Here is a 20,138-nt window from a genome sequence, read left to right as displayed (position 1 = left end):
ATGTAAAAAAATAGAATCTAAATAAAATCTTTTAGAGATGGTATATCATCAATATAATTCACTTCAACCAGCAATCACGTGTACTTTATGTTGATTCAAATTGTTGTATACATTAACAATGGAATTACACAAAACAATGTCTTAAATTAGGGTAGTTTAAAATGCAAATCGAAACTTATAATTTGAATTGATAATTTGATTATTGGGTAAATAATTTGGGTTAATGATTTAACAGTTTTGATCCGACTTACTATAAATTTTTTATCGACTTATCAATTTAGGTCTCGGTTTGACCATATTTCTAATTGGGTGCCTCGATAATTTGATAAAAAGTTTAATAAATTATATTTATATTACTTAAGGCCTTACACACTTTTATTCTTTAGGTTTACACTTCAGTTTCATTACAGTGACTTTATTGTTGACACTAAAACTTCACAGCTATATTTCTAAGCTGGGACATCACTCATTAATTCACTGTCACTGCTCCCACGCAGACGAATTATAGTGAATATGATTCTCTAAGTGTCTAAATTGAGGTTCACATGGTTGGTTCCCCTACTTTAAGTCATTACAGTGAGTGAGCCTATGAGATATGTCTTGAATTTTGCAATACTACAATCTGCAATGAATTTTTTTATAATAATCATCTCATGATCATTAATGATTTTCATTAGTAGTGTTGTAATGATTTCTCTTTATAGTTCATCGAAATTATCTTGGTTATTATGAGGAATTTTTTTGAGTTTATCAATTTGGCAACATTGACATGATAATATGGAGTTTTATTAAGTGTTTTATGTAGTAATGGGCTAGGAAGGAAAAGTTTATTATTGACTACTAGCTGCGTACTCTTAGTTAATGATTCACAATGAAAATTGTATACACAATTAATGGTAAACGATTAACTCAATAATTGAATTGTTAACAATCACTAATCGATAAATAAATATGTTAACAATTCCAAAAACAAGTTAATAAGCAATATTTATTGATTTGATCCGTCTATATGTAGAAGAACACTTTAAATACTAATGGACTCCTCAATCTTTATTTTTATCTCATCTTTCGTTTGTCATCCTGGTCAAGCCACAAAAAGTACTATAGTCCTACGAAAGTTATAGATTCTAACTTATGACTAATTTGCCACAAAAAGTACTATAGTCCTACGAAAGTTATAGATTCTAACTTATGACTAATTTTTGTTATGATAACTTTTAAAAAAATAAATTAAAAATACTTACTTTTTTTTTTTTTGAAAATTTTTAAATTGTTTTTAGCCTATAATAGTTTTCATTTTCATTTTGTAACCCAAGGTCCAGAGACTCCAGACCTTGAAAAAAAATAAAAAAACCATAAAATGGAAGGTTGAGAAGAAGGTAGTGTATCTCTACCCTGAGCAGTTAGTAGTGGGATCGAACCGCCAAAAGCAAAAGCCCTAGCCTCCTTTAACGAGCCAGAGCGAGGGAGCGAATCGCTCTATTCTCGCTCTGGCTTTTCAATTCATCAACAAATTGCCAAGTTCATGATTCCATGCCATGTCGAGAAGGTAATCATTTTTACGAATCGCCTTTTCATTTTGAATGATCTCAAAACTGTAAAATTGTTCTGATTCCGGTACGCAATCTTGACGATTAGGTATCGATACGTTTATATATGTTCTTGCGATTATATATGTAATTGGAGATTTGTTCTGTTGTGATTGGATCATTAGATGGAAGATGTGAAGGTTATTAGAAATATTGTGTGGGAATTTGCGTTTTAGGAGGTACTTAGATGGAAGATGTGAAGGTTATTAGAAATATTCCTAAAGATTAGCTGAGGAGAAAGTTAAACTTAAATGGAATTTCATTAAATATTTTTGTTTTTTTCTGTTAATTCCTAAGATCAGCTGAGAAGACGTTTTACGAAAAATTTCTGAACTATTTTCTCTGATGTTGATTCTTAAGATTAGCTGAGGAGAAGAGTTTTATGAATAATAGGGATTTCTGAAGTGATTATGGCATTTTGCTGATCATGTGTACTTTTACAATAGCGATACAACTAAAGAATTTGATTGACAACTTTATCAAAAAAAAAAAAGAGTTGATGAGCAAAGTTTATTGTTAATTCTAATTTGTAAAATGAATTTGCATGCACTTAATATGTTTCATATATTTTCCAGGGTTCTTTGTAAGTTCTTTGTAAATGGTGCATGTCTGAAAGGAGAGTACTGTGAGTTCTCACATCATTGGAAAGATCCTCCAAACAATGTAATGTATTGGACGTTATAGTTTTTCAATCATAGTTTTGATTGGCCACTTCACTATTTAGTAACTCTTACTTGGATTATTTTTGTAGGTATGCACATACTACCAGAAAGGATTATGTGCCTATGGCAACAGGTGTAGATACAGACATGTTAAAGTTTCTGAACAACATTCACTTCCATCTTCGTCAGCTCCAGCTCAACATCTTTTTTCAGCTTCTCCTCCCACTACCCTCTCGCCTGGAATGCTAGCAGATGGTACAGGAATCTTGTCAGGCATTTCTTCCGAGTATTTGGCTTCAGGCCGACCTTTTTACCCTCCGAACCAGCCTGTATGGAGTGAAAATTCAGAGCATCATGATGCGGCAGTTATTGATAATATTGTCGAGTTAAAGAGGATGAATCCAGCTGATCGATCAATTTGCTCTCTTGCTGCTGCTGGTAAATGTCCACGGGAAGAGCAATGTCCTTATATTCATGGAGATTTATGTCCAATCTGTGCAAAGAATTGCTTGCATCCCTTTCGGCCTCAGGAAAGAGAGGAGCATATAAGAATATGTGAGAAGAGGCAAAAGCGCCTTGAGTTACTGAAGCATAGTCAAGAAATAGAGTGCAGTGTGTGTCTTGAACGGGTACTCTCTAAGACAACTGCAGCAGAGCGGAAGTTTGGGATCCTTTTTGAGTGTGATCATCCATTTTGTATATCATGTATCAGGAATTGGCGCAGTGGTACCCCTTCCTCTGGGGTTGATATCAACTCGACATTTAGGACCTGCCCCATTTGCCGGAAGCTTTCATATTTTGTCATTCCAAGTGTCACTTGGTTCTCCACAAAAGAAGAAAAACAAATTATCCTTGACAGCTATAAAGCCAAACTCAGGTTCATCTTTCCCCTTCTCTATTTTATGTTCTTTGTTTTTATTTTAGATCTTTATTTACCTGAGTGGCTTTTAGAACTATAAGCATGGATGTGACTGTCTCTAAGTGCAACAAACATGGAAATTTCTTTAAAGATTTTATGTGAATATAATTGCAGTTGTAATACATGTATTTATCATATTCGACACAATTTTTAGTTGTATTAGAAAATTTTTGGTACGAGAATCTATTGATATGATTTCAGGTGTCCTGTTGGGATTCATAAGGGGGTATTCTATTTAGCAATGACACCTTGAGAACTTTGGTCCAAGGTGTTGGTCGGACAACTGTTACAGATTTGAACTTTACGCAGACCAAAAGTTTGTTATTTAATTGGGGAAGAGTAGAGGGGCTGGCCCATTACCCATCGAGTTTTGAACCACGAGCCTATTGTCCTTCGGGGATTTCTCCAATTCCAAAAAATGTAAATCTTTTTTCCTGATAACAATTATGTTCATTTAGTGGTAGTCAGATTTGAAAAGTCAATTCATAATGTTGTGGGATATAGGGTTTTGTCTAAGTTTCAGAACAACATTCATTGTTATGAGCCCAATGGAACTCTCTTAGATATTCTGGATTGAAAGGAAGGAGAAAGGAAACACCATAAAGAAGCAAAGAAAGAAGAGGAATGATAATTTTTTTGAAATGAGTATGAGTAGGAAAAAAGGAAAGTGTGTCATACTGTCATTGACAGTGTCATCTTTATTCAAGTATTTGTTCTTTTCGGAATTACAAACAGGTTCTTCGCACCAGCTTTTGCTCCCACCTCCTCCTTTCAGTTTCTCTGCTACATACCAACTGAATAGCAAAAACTTCCTCTTATCACTTTCATCTCCCTTTAGGTGGATACAAAGGTCCATTAGGATATGAAATGACACATCATTTTCCTTTTTGGTTTCAGCTTGGAACTGACCCGATTCGTAGTCTCATATGTTTTTTGATTTATTTGGCGAGTGCTGCTACTTTGTCCAAAGAGGAAAACGCTCATTATTCTTAGATTACTGTGTTTTATGCATTCAATTTTTTTTGAAATTCTGTATAATGAAATTAAATTTGTTACCTCAAAGGCATTTTCAATTTTTCTTTTCAACAATTTTCCAAAAAAAATAGATGAACTGTTAGCTTGAAGTCTAAACTCTCAGAGTATAGCACGTTTACTTTCTAACTGTACTTTTTAAGTTTAGGATTCTTAGAAGAACTCAATATTTTTATACTTGATAATTTGTTTATTTGTCACATCAAACTAGTCCGGCTAATTTTTTCTGGTGGTGTATCTTTGTGTTTCTTAAGCTTGTTTTTCTATAAAATGTTCCCCCTTTCCCCTTGTTCTCAAGGAAAGAAAAGATTATTTTCTCTTAAGTGTCTTTTTCTCTGACTTGTTCTTTGTTTTTCAATTTTTGAGCTCAGGTCTATTGATTGCAAGCACTATGACTTTGGCAATGGGACTTGCCCATTTGGAAATAGTTGTTTCTACAAGGTACAAATATTATGATGTCTGTGTGTCTTTAGAATTTGATGTCAAGTGATTTGTTGCCATTCTGGTAAAATGACCATCTCCTTTTGAAATAATGGAAGTTTCGATAGAATTAACCGACACTTGTGGGTGCGACTTGGGTGGGTGGGTACTTGAGCTGCGCCAAAGCACACCGAGCTTCAGGTATTAAGTGAGCCTTTAATAAATTTGTTGACCATTGGTAGAGCCAAAAAATTTGACGAGAGTTTCAAAAAATCCAAAAATGCCACATTTGGGATTTGAACTTGTATTTCTCTGACAAGAGGGAATTGCTGAGGTGGTAAGCACCCTCCACCTCCAACCCTAAGGTTGTTGGTTAGAGTCACCAAGGAGCAAAAAAAGGTGGGAGCTCCTAGAGAGAGGTAAAAGAAAAACTTTTAAAAACTTGTATTTCTCTACTTGTAAGGGGATTTAAAATATTATATATGTGTAAAACAAGAAAATAAATCCCATTGACATATTAAACTTTTGGACAAATTGAATCCCCTTCCTTGCCTGGTCGATAGCCAACTTGGAGTGAATATTTTTCTTTTGGTTCTGTTTTATCCTAAAACCCTTATTCTCTACAGTGTTTCTCTATTGATCCAACGTTTGTTTGACTTGTTCGCTTATCATGTTAATTGACATAATATGATTTGTGAATTATGGACCATGAAACCTATCCTGAGAACCGATGGTTGGATCATCCATTATCAGAATAACCAAGTATAGGCTTAAATGAGATCTATATTATGAAGGTGTGCTGGAGAAGCTCCTTTCTATCCCTTCTCATTGTTCTTACACTTCTTGCTACTGCATTGTGGACATCTTTAGGATATATATATATATATATATATATATATATATGAAAAGGGAATAATCACACAGCTGGCCATCAACATGTCAGCTTCAAATGTGTGCTGATCTTTATATTGAGCTGCTTGGCTAACTGGTTTAAGCCTAACATCTTAAGTACAAGGTCTGGGGTTCAAACCTAGGCAACATCATTTTTTAATTTCTGTTTTATTTCAGCTCATTTACTCATTTGAAGCTTTTGACATTTCGTATTCATATTTTAGTTATTCCATCTTTTAAGAAGATATATTATTATTATAAAAAAACCTTATCTATATAAATTAATTTTTACTATAAAAAACATATTAAATAAGTACTACTTAATTACGTGTAGCAGATACCTATGATGTTATAAATTTAAACTTTTGATTTGTTTTTCCATCTTTTTATCTATAAATTATCTTCTATTTCGATATTAATGTTATATCGTTAATATTATATAGAAAAAAAACAAATATCATTGAATTTGAAAAATTAAAGGTCCACAAATAAATTTTACGAATTTCAAATAATGATGATTGGGCTTGTGCAAAGCATGGGCTTCCCCTTTCTAGTATATATGTATATGTGTGTGTGTGTTTAAACGACTCCTTTCTATTAAGTAATAGCTTGGTTAGCCATGCTACTTCAACCTCTCTAAGGTACTTTCAAATATTTATAGACATACCATCCAGCATAGGTTTTTCCACTCTCATATTTTTAATGGTGTATGATGTACGATGACGAATGAGGAAGCTATAGCATTGGATTGCTGGATCTGATGTTATTGTCCAAGATGTTTGATTTTTCAATGAATCAAATGATAGTGTGTAGTCTGTTAGGAAAATCTCTTTCTTTGTGTAGTTGCTTTGCATCATTTATAAGATAATAAGATTATCCAAGAAACCAAAAAAAATATTATATACTATAGTATTGGATTGACGGATCAAGGCTTAACGAAGAGATTGATTGTTGATCTCTAATGCTTTGTTACCTTCTAACCTTTAGTGTTGTGCATCAATTCCACAAGCTCATGCTTATACATGTGTTCCTTTGAGATATACATTTATAACCACTTCCAATAACTTGTCAAGCAAAAAAAATAGAACACTTAAACTCATTTAATGTGGACTGTTTGTAATTACACTTGCTTTTGATGAAGGTTGTGCTTGTTGTCTTAGCTCTTTTCAGTAGTATATTTTTCCCGAGACATTCTAATTATATATACTTTTAAGTATAAGATTATCGTTTATATTCAGTTGAAATATTGAATGACACTGAAGTAGAATAATAGTGTTTGAAGAGTGTCTGGTTCAAACGTGATCTAACTTATAGATTGGAATGTATGTGCTAATAATATAGTGATGACTCCCGTTCAGGACTGTATCGTGTCACTCCGTTTCACTGCAGTTCATATTTGCCTTGTTCATCTGGTTTTGGTTTCTTTATTGAGAGAGGAGGGTGTCAGGCTTCAGTGACAGATTGGTTTAGAGGTCAAGGTTATGCAGAAATGCTTAGCATCTGATTTTGAATATAGTTTGTAGCTGTTGAAGTCACAAGGGTTTGTTCTCTTCCATAATGGATGTTTCCAATAAAACTTTATGTACTTCTCACAGAGGAAGTCTTGTATATTAATCAAGTTAAAAAGTATTTTCAGTGACAGGCTTCAGTGACAGATTAATTTAGAGGTCAAGGTTATGCAGAAATGCTTAGCATCTGATTTTGAATATTGTTTGTAGCTGTTGAAGTCACAAGGGTTTGTTCTCTTCCATAATGGATGTTTCCAATAAAACTTTATGTACTTCTCACAGAGGAAGTCTTGTATATTAATCAAGTTAAAAAGTATTTTCTTTTCTGATCTATCTTTTTTTATTTGTTTTTCTTATCTCTAGTATTGTTTTGGTTCAGTCTTTTGTATATAATTCAAAATGCTTACTTACGGATGTTATGGTCCACATTGCAGCATCAATACCGTGATGGCCATCTGGAGGAAGTGGTACCGCGTCATCTTGGTCATGAAAATGGAAGAACATTGATTGCTAAAAATATTAGGTTACACCCGTCCAATCTGCTTTCTTCATTTTTCTATGATGACAATGGTCACGGGTGTTTACTATTTCTTTTGGTTCGTAAAATTGACTGACATTCTTGCTTATGACTGTTACTTTCAGGCTCTCAGACCTCCTTGGCAATTTGAGAAGAAGGTGAGCTGGGAAATGCTTATAACGATAGCAGGGTAAGTTCGAGTTTTACATATTTTTTTCTTTTTCTTTTACTTGGTGGTAACTTTTGCGTGTAGAAGGATTTCAAAGGGTTAGTTTTTGTAATTTTATGTAAACAAAGAAAAAGAATTTCCTTCCAACTCAATATGTCATGTGGTTATTGACTGGTTATTCTACCGTCATCTATTCCATGTTTTTCTTTTATCCTTCCAATTTAGAATTCTTCTAATATATCTTTTCATAGCCTTTTCTACAATAGCCTTCAATGAGCAACCATTTGCTTGATGTGCAAGTGACAACAGTGTTCAATTCATTCTGAGCATTCTTCTGATTATCTGACTGCAGGGTTGAAGTCGGAAACAACTTACATTCCTTCTATGTGGTTACATGATTTATTGAATTTTGTGAGGTAAGACATGATCACTTTCCTTGGTCATATCGAATCTTGATTAGCTTCTCCGGAAACTGTGAATATATTGACTTTAGCATGTTTTAGATTCTTTCAGACTAGACTCTTTTACCTAAGAAATTCGCCATCTAGGGCTAGCATCTGACCTTCAATGAAATAGCGCCAGCTCTCTGATCTTGTCTAGAACTGGACAATAGCCAAGCTGGAGCCCCCTTTTAGATGAAGCTGCTTTCCCCTAAGAAGCTCTCCAGCCTAGTATTAGCATTATCTGTCCAAAGAAAATACTGCAAGTTAGCTGATGTTGTCTAGGTATGGGTACTGGCTCGACTCTACTCGTCTTGCTTGTGTTTTAGCTCGACTCGTTTTAGAAGAGGGAAAGTTCGGGTCAGTTAGCATAAAAACTCGGCTCAGCCAAAGCTTGGCTCAAGCTCGACTTGGTCAAAGCTTGATTTGCCTCAACTCTCTCTACTCAGACAATTCAGTTAAGTCATGTCACTAATACTTCAAAAATAAAAGTTTAAGCTCTAGTATTGAATAAACTTACTAATTTAGATTTTAAAGTGTTAGTACTTCTACAATACTTTTTTTACAAAATGGCCGTTACTAATTTAGCTATATTGTTAAAACGATTGTAACTTAAGCTACTCTATGGCGACATAACATTAAAACACAACAAAAAAGTTGATTAATGAACTGAAATCATTAATGTGGTTCACCTCAGTATATTAAATTGTTTTGAATTTTTTAATATGTTTTATATTAAATATGACGTCCTTTCTATTCAAGTTCTGATCTAATATTTTATGTACTTGTATTAATTTTCATGCTTTTATTTGATTTAAAATTATAGTAAATGGCTTGTTTCTGTTTCAGTGCTGGTTAATTATGCGTTGGGAGTTGAGGTGCAGAAACGGCATTCCAAACACAAGGGACTTGCTTGTATAATCATGGATGCATGTGTATGGAACAACCAATCCCCTCCATAAAAAAATAATTAAAATAAGTACGACGATAAAGTGTATATGGATTGTGTATATTAGAGATTATAACTAATTATACTTGCAATTGTGAAGAGCATATATAATATAATAAATAATTAAAAAAAAAACTAAAAGGAGCAGGGAAATGTTTTTGGCGGTAAGTAGTCCTCTTTCTACTATTTCGTCTATATTTGTTTCACTGTTTTTGTTTATGGGCGGTAAACTATTTAACTAATCTTCTACTTCAAAATGGCCTCTCCGAATCTGTGATATACAGTATTTCGAAACTAGTATATAGATACTTTCTGTCAGTCTTTTGAAACACTGGTGCTTCTACCGTCCAAAAACTAGAGTGTGTACGTCCTTTTCACTTACGGACTAACACGTGTGTCGTAATATTATCCATCGATTCAATATTTATCGACGGATAAGATTGTGTCACGTGTTCCTATTTAGTATTCTGTTAGAGTGAACGACATATATGCTCTAGTATTTTGACGGCAGGGGCACCCATGTCTCTAAGTATAACGGAGGGTATCTGCATATCATTTATGATTGATCAGAGGTATATTTGCATTTTTCTCTTTAATAAATAATATCCTTGCCTTAATTTTCTGCCTTTGAAATGTGGTTAACTAGAAATCATAACAATGGCAAGCATGACCATATTTTTTTTAATTTTTCTTTTTGAGAGATACATACACTGGTGTTGTGTAATTCGACAAAATTGCTAATTGAATGAAGAAAAGGACATATTGATCAAATCAACGACAATTAAATAATAATTAACTGATTTGAGATTATATTACAGAGTAATGATTTATAGTTAAAGAATCAAATACTAGTTTGTTTGTCATTGCCGCTAAAAATGACTTATTTTTAGAATCACTTTATTAAAATGGTTTTTAGAAAAATGTTGTTGAAAAAAAATCAATTTGTGTTTGACTAATTCATTTGAAAAGTGTTTTTTAATTTGATGCAACTTTTTAAAAAAGTAATTTTAAGAGTAAAATTACAAGGAAATAACAACTATTAATCTACTTCTAATATTGAAATTATCTTTTAAAGAGAAACTATTTTAAATATCTATTCTAAAAAAGTTGACTAAACAGTTATTTTTATAAAATTAAATGTACATATTTAAATTTTCAGTCACTGTTATACCTTTTTTCTGAGAGAATTAAAATCTTTACTTGTTATTTTTTAAAATATTGTTATCATCTTTTTTCTAATTTTGTAAAATTATAAGTAAAATAGCATGTAAAATATAAAATAATAATATATAAAAAGTAAAATAAAATATAAATTTTGTTAAATAAACATGAAAAATAAAATTTAACTAAACATATGAAATATGTTAATTAATTAAATAAAAAATATATTTATAAATATGCATATATGAACGAAATATTTCAGCCCTGAGAAAAATAATATTTTTTGTTTTTATATTTTTTTTCAAGGAGCAGAAATTTTTCAGCCTCTTACGACAACAGAAAAAAAAATACTTCTGCTTCCATTTAAAAAAACTAATTTGCCAAACACATAATTTTTCAACAAATTTCAGTACCAATAGTAAAATTTTAGTTCATGAACTATTGTCCGGGCCCAATTGCTTGTCAACTTCTTTTTTTTTGGGAAATTTTCAGACAAACTTATTAGATTAAATAATATTATATGGGTATAGTTTAACTAATTACATAATATGGGTATAGTTAAGTTATTAAAGGTGTCTTTAATTTTGTATATAATTTTTTTTATTATTATTTATACAATTCTATCTTAAAAAGTTGTTTGTAACTGAAGCATTAAATATGGTAACAATAAATCAAGATAATGCCACAATTTTAGGGAAACATCCCTATTTTCAAGCCATACGTTCAAATTCAAAAAAAAAAAAATTCATACAGTCATTGAAACAAAAAAATAATTTTTTTTTTGCTATACATGTACAAAAATGCATTTTACGAATTTGTATAACAAGAGATATATGTTATTCAGGTTTTTAATTGTATATAGTATATACTAACACTTATTCAATGTTTTTATTAATTGTATATGCATATTCAATACATTATATTCGATAATTTATATATAACTACTAGAATATACAAAATTATAATCACATATGATATTTTCCCATCTATATACAATCCCTACTACCATCTATTAAAACAGACATGTACATATCAATTTTTGTATATGTATGTAAACTTAATATATACTAACTTCAAAAATTTGTATATAACTAATAGAATATACAAATTCTAATCATATATTCAAATTTTCCATCTGTATAACTAAGTCCAATTACTATTTTGTATATATATACAAAAACCAAAAATAACATAAACATGCAATATACTATATACAATTACTCATGGAATATACTATATACAATACTTAATTTAATGGTTTTTGTATATTGACAACTAATTAACAAAAAAATTGTATCTAAGTTTGTGTTTTAAGACACTACCTCATGATTATGAAGTTCTTCAGATCCGACTTCACAATCATTTTCCTCTGATTCAAATAGTACAACTTTCCTCTTTCTTGTACCTTGTACAATTTTAATGCCTCTAGTTTTGGCATTTTTAATAACTTGTTGAACTGCCATAGGGTCGTTTTTTTTCTTTGATGTCAGCTTTTCCATGGTTTGTTCTTGTATAAGTTGTTTTGATTTTCCCAAAGACCCTACTTTAACCCCAAATTCTTGAGTTAGCCCCATTGAAAAGGATGGTAAAATGTTAACAACATTGACATGCAAAGGACTACCTCTGGTAATCCTCAAAGATGTAGACGATTCGTTCATTGTTTGAAGAATTTTAGATCTATCAAGAACAAAAAAACGATTATTTCATCAAAATATATGGAAAAAAAACAGAACACATATACAATTTTTAGATAAGTTAGAAAAAAAGGTAAACAACTAAAATTAAGGATAACTTACGAAATTGACTTCAACTTAGGGAGGGGACTTCAACTTCAGGAGGGATTACTGAAATTTGGACAAAAATTCGAAATTCAAATCTGATATTGGAGTATTAAATGTAGGAGAAGACGTTAGAATGAGGAAAAGAGAGAGAAAATTAATTGTGAATAGGAGAGAGAAAATTAGATTGTGTATAATTATATACAAAATTAGAAAATAAGGTTTTTATACAATTGGTTACATAATAGGTTGTGGGCCCACATTAATTATAGCAAAATAAAATAAACTATAATTATATAATGTAAATAAATTAAACTATACCCCTAATATATAATTAGTTATGAATGTTTGCCATTTCATATAATTTTCCGTTTTTATAATTGTTTTTATATCATTTTAATATTTAAGAAAGGACAAATTTTTTTAATCTATTATATTCTCAATTAATTAGTTTGAAAAGTATTGAACTTCTTGAAAGTCTTAAGATTTTACTTGATCCACTATTTCAAAATTAATAAAAATAAAATGATAAATTCACTGTATAAATAATTATTTTCTTAATAAATGTGTCAATTTTTAAAATTGTACGTGTAATTAGGGGACAATTTTTCTTCTTTGTTCAATAACTCCTTTCTACTTTTTCTCATTCAAAATGAATTTAGTTGAGCATTATTATCGACGTATCATCAAAATTCCCGTTTATCATTTGTTTCATCAAAAGCTACTCTCGTTTAATCGAAAGAGAGATTGGTTTAGTTCTATTTTTTTATTTATCCAATCAAATTAATAAGTCATTTTTTGGTTAAGTTTTCTAGATATATAGTTAATACTTCCAAATATTTATTTCATGATTTACGAAATACTGCGAATTTAATACAAAAAGATGAACTTTTCATTATGCCCAAACCAATAATTTTTTATTTTTTTAAAAAAACAAGAATAATAAACCCTGCTATTGAGGAAGAAAAAGAAAAAAAAAGAAATTTCTCACTCGAGCATTAAAATTCAAAATACAACTGCATTTATCTACATAAAATACCGGCGGTAACGCAGATAATTAAATAGTCATCAAATCAATGGCCGGAGCGATCTATCTAGTTCCTGAGAAGCGCAGCAACAGAGAAGATCAGCGAGGAGCAGATAATCGCACTGGAAATCGGTAGTGAAAACGCGGCGCCTTGGTCCGGCGACGGTGCCGGAGCCAATGTCGGTTCCTGAGCGGAAGCAACCGCCGACAAAATCGCAACAATTGCAAAAAACACGGCCATAGCTTTCACTTCCATATCGAGGAGAACCGGAAAATTCAGTGAATCGGAGAGAAAATTGAAGTTATAGATAGATCGGAATTGGAATTGAGATTGGGATGAAGAGTGAAGAAGGTAGAGTAAGGGTTTATATAGGGGAGTGAGAAAACGCGTGGGCCCAGGAAAAAGCTGGAAGAATATGCCACGTTGAGAAAGTTGATTTGATCAAGTAAACAGAAAGAGTCGCCGGAGAAGTTGAGAGATCGTCGCCGTCACGCTGTTAATGCAGATGGGGCCACATGTCAATATAAAAGGTAAGCAATTTTCACTAATACTATTATAATCAAATGATTGATTAGTGTAATTAATTGTAGATACCGTCATTTTTACTATTACTCCCTCTGTTTTAAAAAGATTAGACTAGTTTGACTTACAACGGAGTTTAAGAAACGAAAGTTAATTTTGTGGTTTTAATTTAAAGTTATGTCAAATGTACAGAATACTTTTTAATCTTATAGTCTTAAACATGCCACGTGAAAAGTTAAAGTTAATAAGATCATTCTTTTTAAACGGATGGAAATATTATATTTTATGTAGCACTATTTAATTTGATATATATTTAAGAAAAAAAAATTTAAAATTTTTTGATAAAAAAATTCGTCAAATATTTATGTGGTTATAAATTATGTTATTAAAGATAAAACACTTATTACATTGTTTTTAATTATGGTAAGATCCCATTCTCTTATAAACAGACTTAAAAAAAGTCACATTATAAAATATGACAAAGTAAGTATAATTTAAAAAATTTCATTTTATTTTTAATGAAATGATTCTCGTATAAACAAATAAAATATTTTTAAATGGTTTTAGACAACTATCTATTTCAAAAAATAAATAAATATTCACTTATATATCATGTAAAACCAGAGATGCCACATGAAATCGGGGATCAATTATTATTATTTGTAGGTTTGTTTTTTTCTCTCTCAAGGTGGATTCGAAAAAAAGAAACTTAGTTGGGCGAGGTAGGTAGGAATATGAGAAATATTGGTTGGACTAGAAATGAAAAATGATGCTTTGAAATGAGTTGTTTCTTAAAAATGAATCACATTTTATATAAGTAAAGTTTAACTTACAAAGGAAATTTGAGAAAGAAAAAAATTTATGATCTAAAATAAATATTTAATTTAAAATTGAATTGTCATTAAATATAAAAATGTGTTTTTTTTTGGATAAAAAAAAATCATCTAAAAAGGTTAAATAGGGAAATTTATTTTTTTTGGCTGACTGAAAAGAAAAAACAAATCATATAAACGGAGACAAAACTCAAACATCGTATTAATATTATATATGAATAACTTATTTCTATATACTTACCAAACATCATATACTTTATAAAAAATAAAATAGTACATGAATAACTTATTTTCTTATACATCTAACAAACATTTTTTAGTTAATAAAAAACTCTAAACTTCTATAATCTATATATCGCCAGATCTTTCAATAGTATCATTTTTATATAACAATACCTCGTTGTAACAGTCAACTTTTGTCGAAATTGATTAGTTAGGTTAGATTTTATCAAATATTTTAATATTGCAATACATTATAAATCTACTCAACACAGTAACAAATTATAACCATGTCATTCAGTTTTAAAATTTTATACGTTGGTATGATCGATAGTTAATAATTTTACATTCAAGAATAAATCATTTGAATAAGTTGATTGTTCATCAATTTGAGTTGTACTTTTTCCCAATTGATTTTTTCAAATTCTCTTTTGTTGGGTTTTATTTGCGTTGAATTTCTCACCATGTAGTCTTAAGGGCTTTGAGAGTTTTGGTTAGGAGAAAAATTTGTGGGTCACAAGCTTGATACGTTATCACTTGTGTGAATCTCCCATGTATTCCGAGTGAATTGGTTGAGGTTTGTTAAGAGAGCTTATAAACTAAACATGTACTCTTTTAATATTTCAGTTTGTTAGTTAGTTAGTTAGTTAGTTAAATATAAGTTAGTTAAATAAAGTAGCTTCTTTAATACATAAATGTAATTGTATATATAAGAATGAGGGCTCATATGTAAACAATACTGATATATACAAATCTTCTTCTTCATCATTCTCTCGTTTCTTCTCTCTTCTCTTCTTCATCTTCTTAAAAGCTCATTGATAGAGCTTTTCTTTCATGGTATCAGAGCGCAGGAGAAATTGAATCTCTCTGTTTAGCTCTTCATAATCTGAAGACAAGAGTTTAAAGAATCTTGAATTGAAGATCAATTGTCTGTCAAAATCGAGAAATTGGGAGCTGTTAAACTCAATCAATCATGCCTTCAACTGGAGATGGAGCTTCAAGTGAAGTTCAACAACAAACAGTTACAAATACAGCCAAAATCGATCACAATCACCCTCTCTTTATACATCCTTCAGATACTTAAGGTTCTGTTCTAATTTCAATTCAATTAGTGGGTTCTGAAAACTATTCTTTGTGGAGCAAATCTTTAAAACTTGTGTTACTTGGAAAAAACAAGTTAGGATTTCTACTTGGAACATGTAAAAAGGAAATGTATTCTGAATGCTTACATGATGTATGGGATAGATGCAATGCAATTGTTCTTGGATGGATTATGAATACTGTGTGATTAGTACAGTAATCTATGGATCTGATGCTCATTCAGTATGGGAAGATCTACGTGAAAGATTTGATAAAGTAAATGCATCTAGGGCTTTTTATCTTCACAAGGAATTAGTCACTATGTCACAAGGAACTTCTTCTATGTCAATCTATTTTTCAAGACTAAGAGAGTTGTGGGATGAGGCTGAAACTTTGATTCCTTGTCCTTCATGTGCCTTTCCTGAGTCTAAACAATACATAGAACATTTGCAATTTCAAAAGTTGTGGCAGTTTCTGATGGGACTTAATGAGTCTAATGCTCATGCAAGAAGCCAAGTTCTTATGCAGATTCCAGTTCCAAGTGTAAATCAGGCTTATGCTATGATTGTTAGTGTTGAGAGTCAAAGAGTTCATGGTATAGGAAATACATTTTCATCTGCAGAAGCCGTGTCTGAAACAGCTTTGATGAGTAATAGAATGCCTCTTAGTTCTTCTAATTCAGGAAATGGTGGATACTATAACAATAATACAACTTCCTCAGGAACAGGAAGAGGTATTTCTAACTTCCAAAATAATGGATATAGAAATAAGGAAAGTCTCAACTCTACTGTGAATTTTGTCATTATAAAGGTCATACTAAAAGAAACCTGTTATAAGCTTCATGGTTATCCAAAGAAGAAAGGAGGAGTATCTTCTTATGCAAATAATGCTTCTACTGGCAATGAGTCTGGAATGATTGACTCAACTTCAGGTTCTAATGCTAGAACAAATAAGTCATCTAATGATACTACTTTAGGACAGGGTGTATCAATGTTTACTCAAGAACAATATTATGAGATCTTGCAGATGCTGAGAAAAGGAAAGAGTAAGGAAGTGGATACAATGGCCAATGTAGCTACTGCAGGTGTATCTGGAACATCAGGTGCCTCCAATCATATGGTTCACAACTTTGGTTTAATGAGTCAGTCAACAAATCTTGATGTTCAGGGTGGTATGAGAGTTAATTTACCTACTGGTGATCAGGTGTCTATTAGTCATATTGGTGAATCTTTGATTCTTAAAGATAAAGTAGTAAAGGATGTGTTGTTTGTTCCAGAATTCAAGTATAATCTTCTATCAGTGTCACAACTAACAAAATAGTTGAAGTGTGCAGTAGTATTTTTTCCTGATTTTTGTATTTTTCAGGATCTCTTCAATGGGAGGGTACTGGGGATTGGTAAGAGAATCAAGGATTGTATATCCTCAATAATGCTGTCACAACAAAGCCTTCAAATGATCAAGTATCTTCTGAACAATGTGCAAAGGAAGCTGCATATAAAAGAATTAGGCCTATTAGTTTTAATTCTACTGCTGATTCTTTAAGTAGTCTATGGCATAAAAGACTTGGACATGCTCCTCTCAAAGTGTTAAGTAGAATAAAGGAATTGAACATTGTATCTGTACATGAGTATCATTGTTCTATATGTCCAATTGCCAAGCAATCAAGACTGCCTTTTCCTACTAGTCTTTCTCATTCAATTTCAGTTTTTGACATTATACATGGTGATGTATGGGGACCTTACAGAGTGCCTAATCATGATGGTAAAAGATATTTCTTAACACTTGTAGATGATATGTCCAGGTATACTTGGATTTTTCTATTACACACTAAGTCAGATGCTGTGGTAGTGTTAAAAGACTTTGTAAACCTGGTAAGAAATCAGTTTGGTGTAGGGATTAAGTGTATAAGAACAGACAATGGAACAGAGTTTGTTAATAATCAAATGGATGATTTGTTCAAGGCTAATGGCATTATACATCAGAGTTCATGTGTGTATACTCCTCAACAGAATGGAGTAGTTGAGAGAAAACATAGGTCTATTCTTAACATGGCAAGCGCACTAAGGTTTCAGGCTGGTGTACCTTTACAGTTTTGGGGATTTTGTGTTACTACTGCTGTATACATACTAAATAGATTACCTACTGTGTTGTTACAAGGACAGAGTGCTTTTGAAAAATTGTTTGGACAAGCTCCTAGTCTTCAGCATCTTAGAGTATTTGGGAGTCTATGCTATGCTACAGATCCTAAGATTCTAGACAAGTTTGCACCTAGAGCTGTTCCAGCTGTGCATATGGGGTACTCAATAAACAAGAAAGGTTATATCTTGTATAATTTGACTTGCAAATCCTTCTTTATAAGCAGAGACACTGTGTTTAAAGAAGACATATTTCCTTTCAAGAATCTTAAATCCTTTCCAGACCATTTGTTTCCTGTTCTGGATCTTCATGATAGTTCATATATTGAGTCAGCTTCTGATAATATCTCTATTCAAAGTTCTAATCCTACAACTTCTATACAGCCTCAGACTTCCTCTAATACTACAACACCATTAGTTCCTCTAAGAAGATCTTCTAGACAATCTAAGCCACCTATTTGGTTGGACTCATATGTGACTCAAAGTGCACAAAATGCATGTTTATATCCTATGTCACAATATGTTATTTATTCCAAACTAGCTCCTACATATAGAGCATCACTTGCTGCATATTCTACTATCTCTGAACCTCATACATATAAAGAAGCATGTCAAGATACTCATTGGGTGAATGCTATGAGAGAAGAGATTAATGCTCTAGAAGACAATAATACTTGGTCTATTGTTCCTCTACCTCCAACAAAAGTTCCTATTGGCTGTAAGTGGGTGTTTAAGGTTAAGTATAAAGCATCTGGAGAAGTTGAGAGATATAAAGCCAGGTTAGTGGCAAAAGGATACAATCAAAAGGAAGACTTAGACTATACTGAGACATTCTCACCAGTAGCAAAAATGGTTACAGTAAGATCAGTAGTGGTTTTAGCTGCTTCATATGGCTGGTTTATATTTCAAATGGATGTACACAATGCTTTCCTTCAAGGAGATCTTCCTGAAGAAGTGTGTATGCAGATTCCTGAAGGTTTTGCAAACCAGGGGGAGAAAAGCAATAAAAGCATGGTTTGCAAGCTTCATAAGTCCTTGTATGGACTGAAGCAGGCACCAAGGCAGTGGAACTTAAAGCTAACAGAGGCTTTAGTTGATATGGGATTTTCACAGTCACATTATGATTATTCATTGTTTACTAAGAACATAGGTAAAGAACTTCTAGTCATCTTGGTATATGTTGATGATCTACTGGTTACTAGGAGCAGTTTACATCATATACAACAAATAAGAGAGGAGTTACAACAAAGGTTCAGAATGAAAGATCTTGGTGAGCTTAAATATTTTCTTGGAATTGAATTCTCCAGGTCTAAGGAAGGTATACTAATGAATCAAAGGAAGTATGCTTTAGGACTTGTGTCTGAGTTGGGATTAGCAGGTTGTAAGCCTTCTTCTACACCCTTGGAGTTCAATCACAAGCTAACTTCCACTGTGTTTGATGAATTCATTGGGGAAAATGCTAATGTAGAAGACTTACTTCTTGATGACTTTGGAAAATATCAAAGGTTGATAGGGAAGTTATTATACTTAACTATGACTAGGCCTTATATAGCCATTGTAGTACAAGTACTCAGCCAATATATGCACTCACCAAAATCATCTCATATGGAAGCAGCACTCAGAGTAGTTAGATATATAAAAGGAACTGTAGGTCTTGGATTGTTTATGCCAAGTAACAAAGACAATGAAATGGTAGCCTATTGTGACTCAGACTGGGGGGCTTGTGTAGAAACAAGAAGATCAGTTACTGGTTATATGATTAAACTAGGAGGAGCACTTGTATCTTGGAAGTCAAAGAAACAAAGCACAGTATCTAGGAGCTCTGCAGAAGCAGAATTCAGGAGTATGACCACTACAGTTGCTGAAATAGTGTGGTTGAAAGGCTTATTCAGAGAGTTAGGAATGGAAATAAAGTTGCCAGTAAAGGTATTTTGTGATAACAAAGCTGCTATTCAAATAGCAGCACATCCAATTTTTCATGAAAGAACTAAACATTTTGACATAGATTGTCATTTTGTAAGAGAGAAGATACTTGAAGGGCTTATTCAGACACAACACTTAGGAACAAGAGAACAACAAGCTGATATACTTAACAAGGGCAGTGCAAACCTCAACATGAAGAACTGATTAACAAGCTAGGAATGAAAAATGTATTTTTCAATTCTTAGCTTGAGGGGGAGTGTTAAGAGAGCTTATAAACTAAACATGTACTCTTTTAATATTTCAGTTTGTTAGTTAGTTAGGTAGTTAGTTAGTTAGTTAAATATAAGTTAGTTAAATAAAGTA

The 20,138-nt window shown here is 31.9% G+C and overlaps 1 protein-coding gene and 1 long non-coding RNA gene across 2 annotated transcripts; one reads left to right on the top strand and one right to left on the bottom strand.

Annotated features, from left to right (window-relative positions):
* Positions 1-1,313: 1,313 nt before the first annotated feature.
* Positions 1,314-9,199, top strand: LOC101268612 (E3 ubiquitin-protein ligase makorin). The gene is made up of 8 exons (NM_001347381.1): positions 1,314-1,549; positions 2,165-2,252; positions 2,341-3,128; positions 4,574-4,643; positions 7,456-7,544; positions 7,664-7,728; positions 8,060-8,123; positions 8,997-9,199. Exons 1-6 carry the CDS (start codon positions 1,539-1,541, stop codon positions 7,698-7,700), a joined length of 1,083 nt encoding a protein of 360 aa, NP_001334310.1. The 5' UTR covers positions 1,314-1,538; the 3' UTR covers positions 7,701-7,728; positions 8,060-8,123; positions 8,997-9,199.
* Positions 9,200-11,391: 2,192 nt separating this feature from the next.
* Positions 11,392-12,199, bottom strand: LOC138349429 (uncharacterized). Its single transcript, XR_011221912.1, has 2 exons — positions 12,054-12,199; positions 11,392-11,934 (listed from the first exon to the last, which is right to left on the bottom strand). It is a non-coding gene; the product is annotated as an uncharacterized lncRNA (long non-coding RNA).
* Positions 12,200-20,138: the final 7,939 nt, after the last annotated feature.

This window comes from Solanum lycopersicum, chromosome 1 (genome assembly GCF_036512215.1).
Source record: "Solanum lycopersicum chromosome 1, SLM_r2.1".
NCBI lineage: Eukaryota > Viridiplantae > Streptophyta > Magnoliopsida > Solanales > Solanaceae > Solanum > Solanum lycopersicum.
Note: the sequence above shows the minus strand (reverse complement) of the source record. Positions and strands in the feature narration are given on the sequence as shown.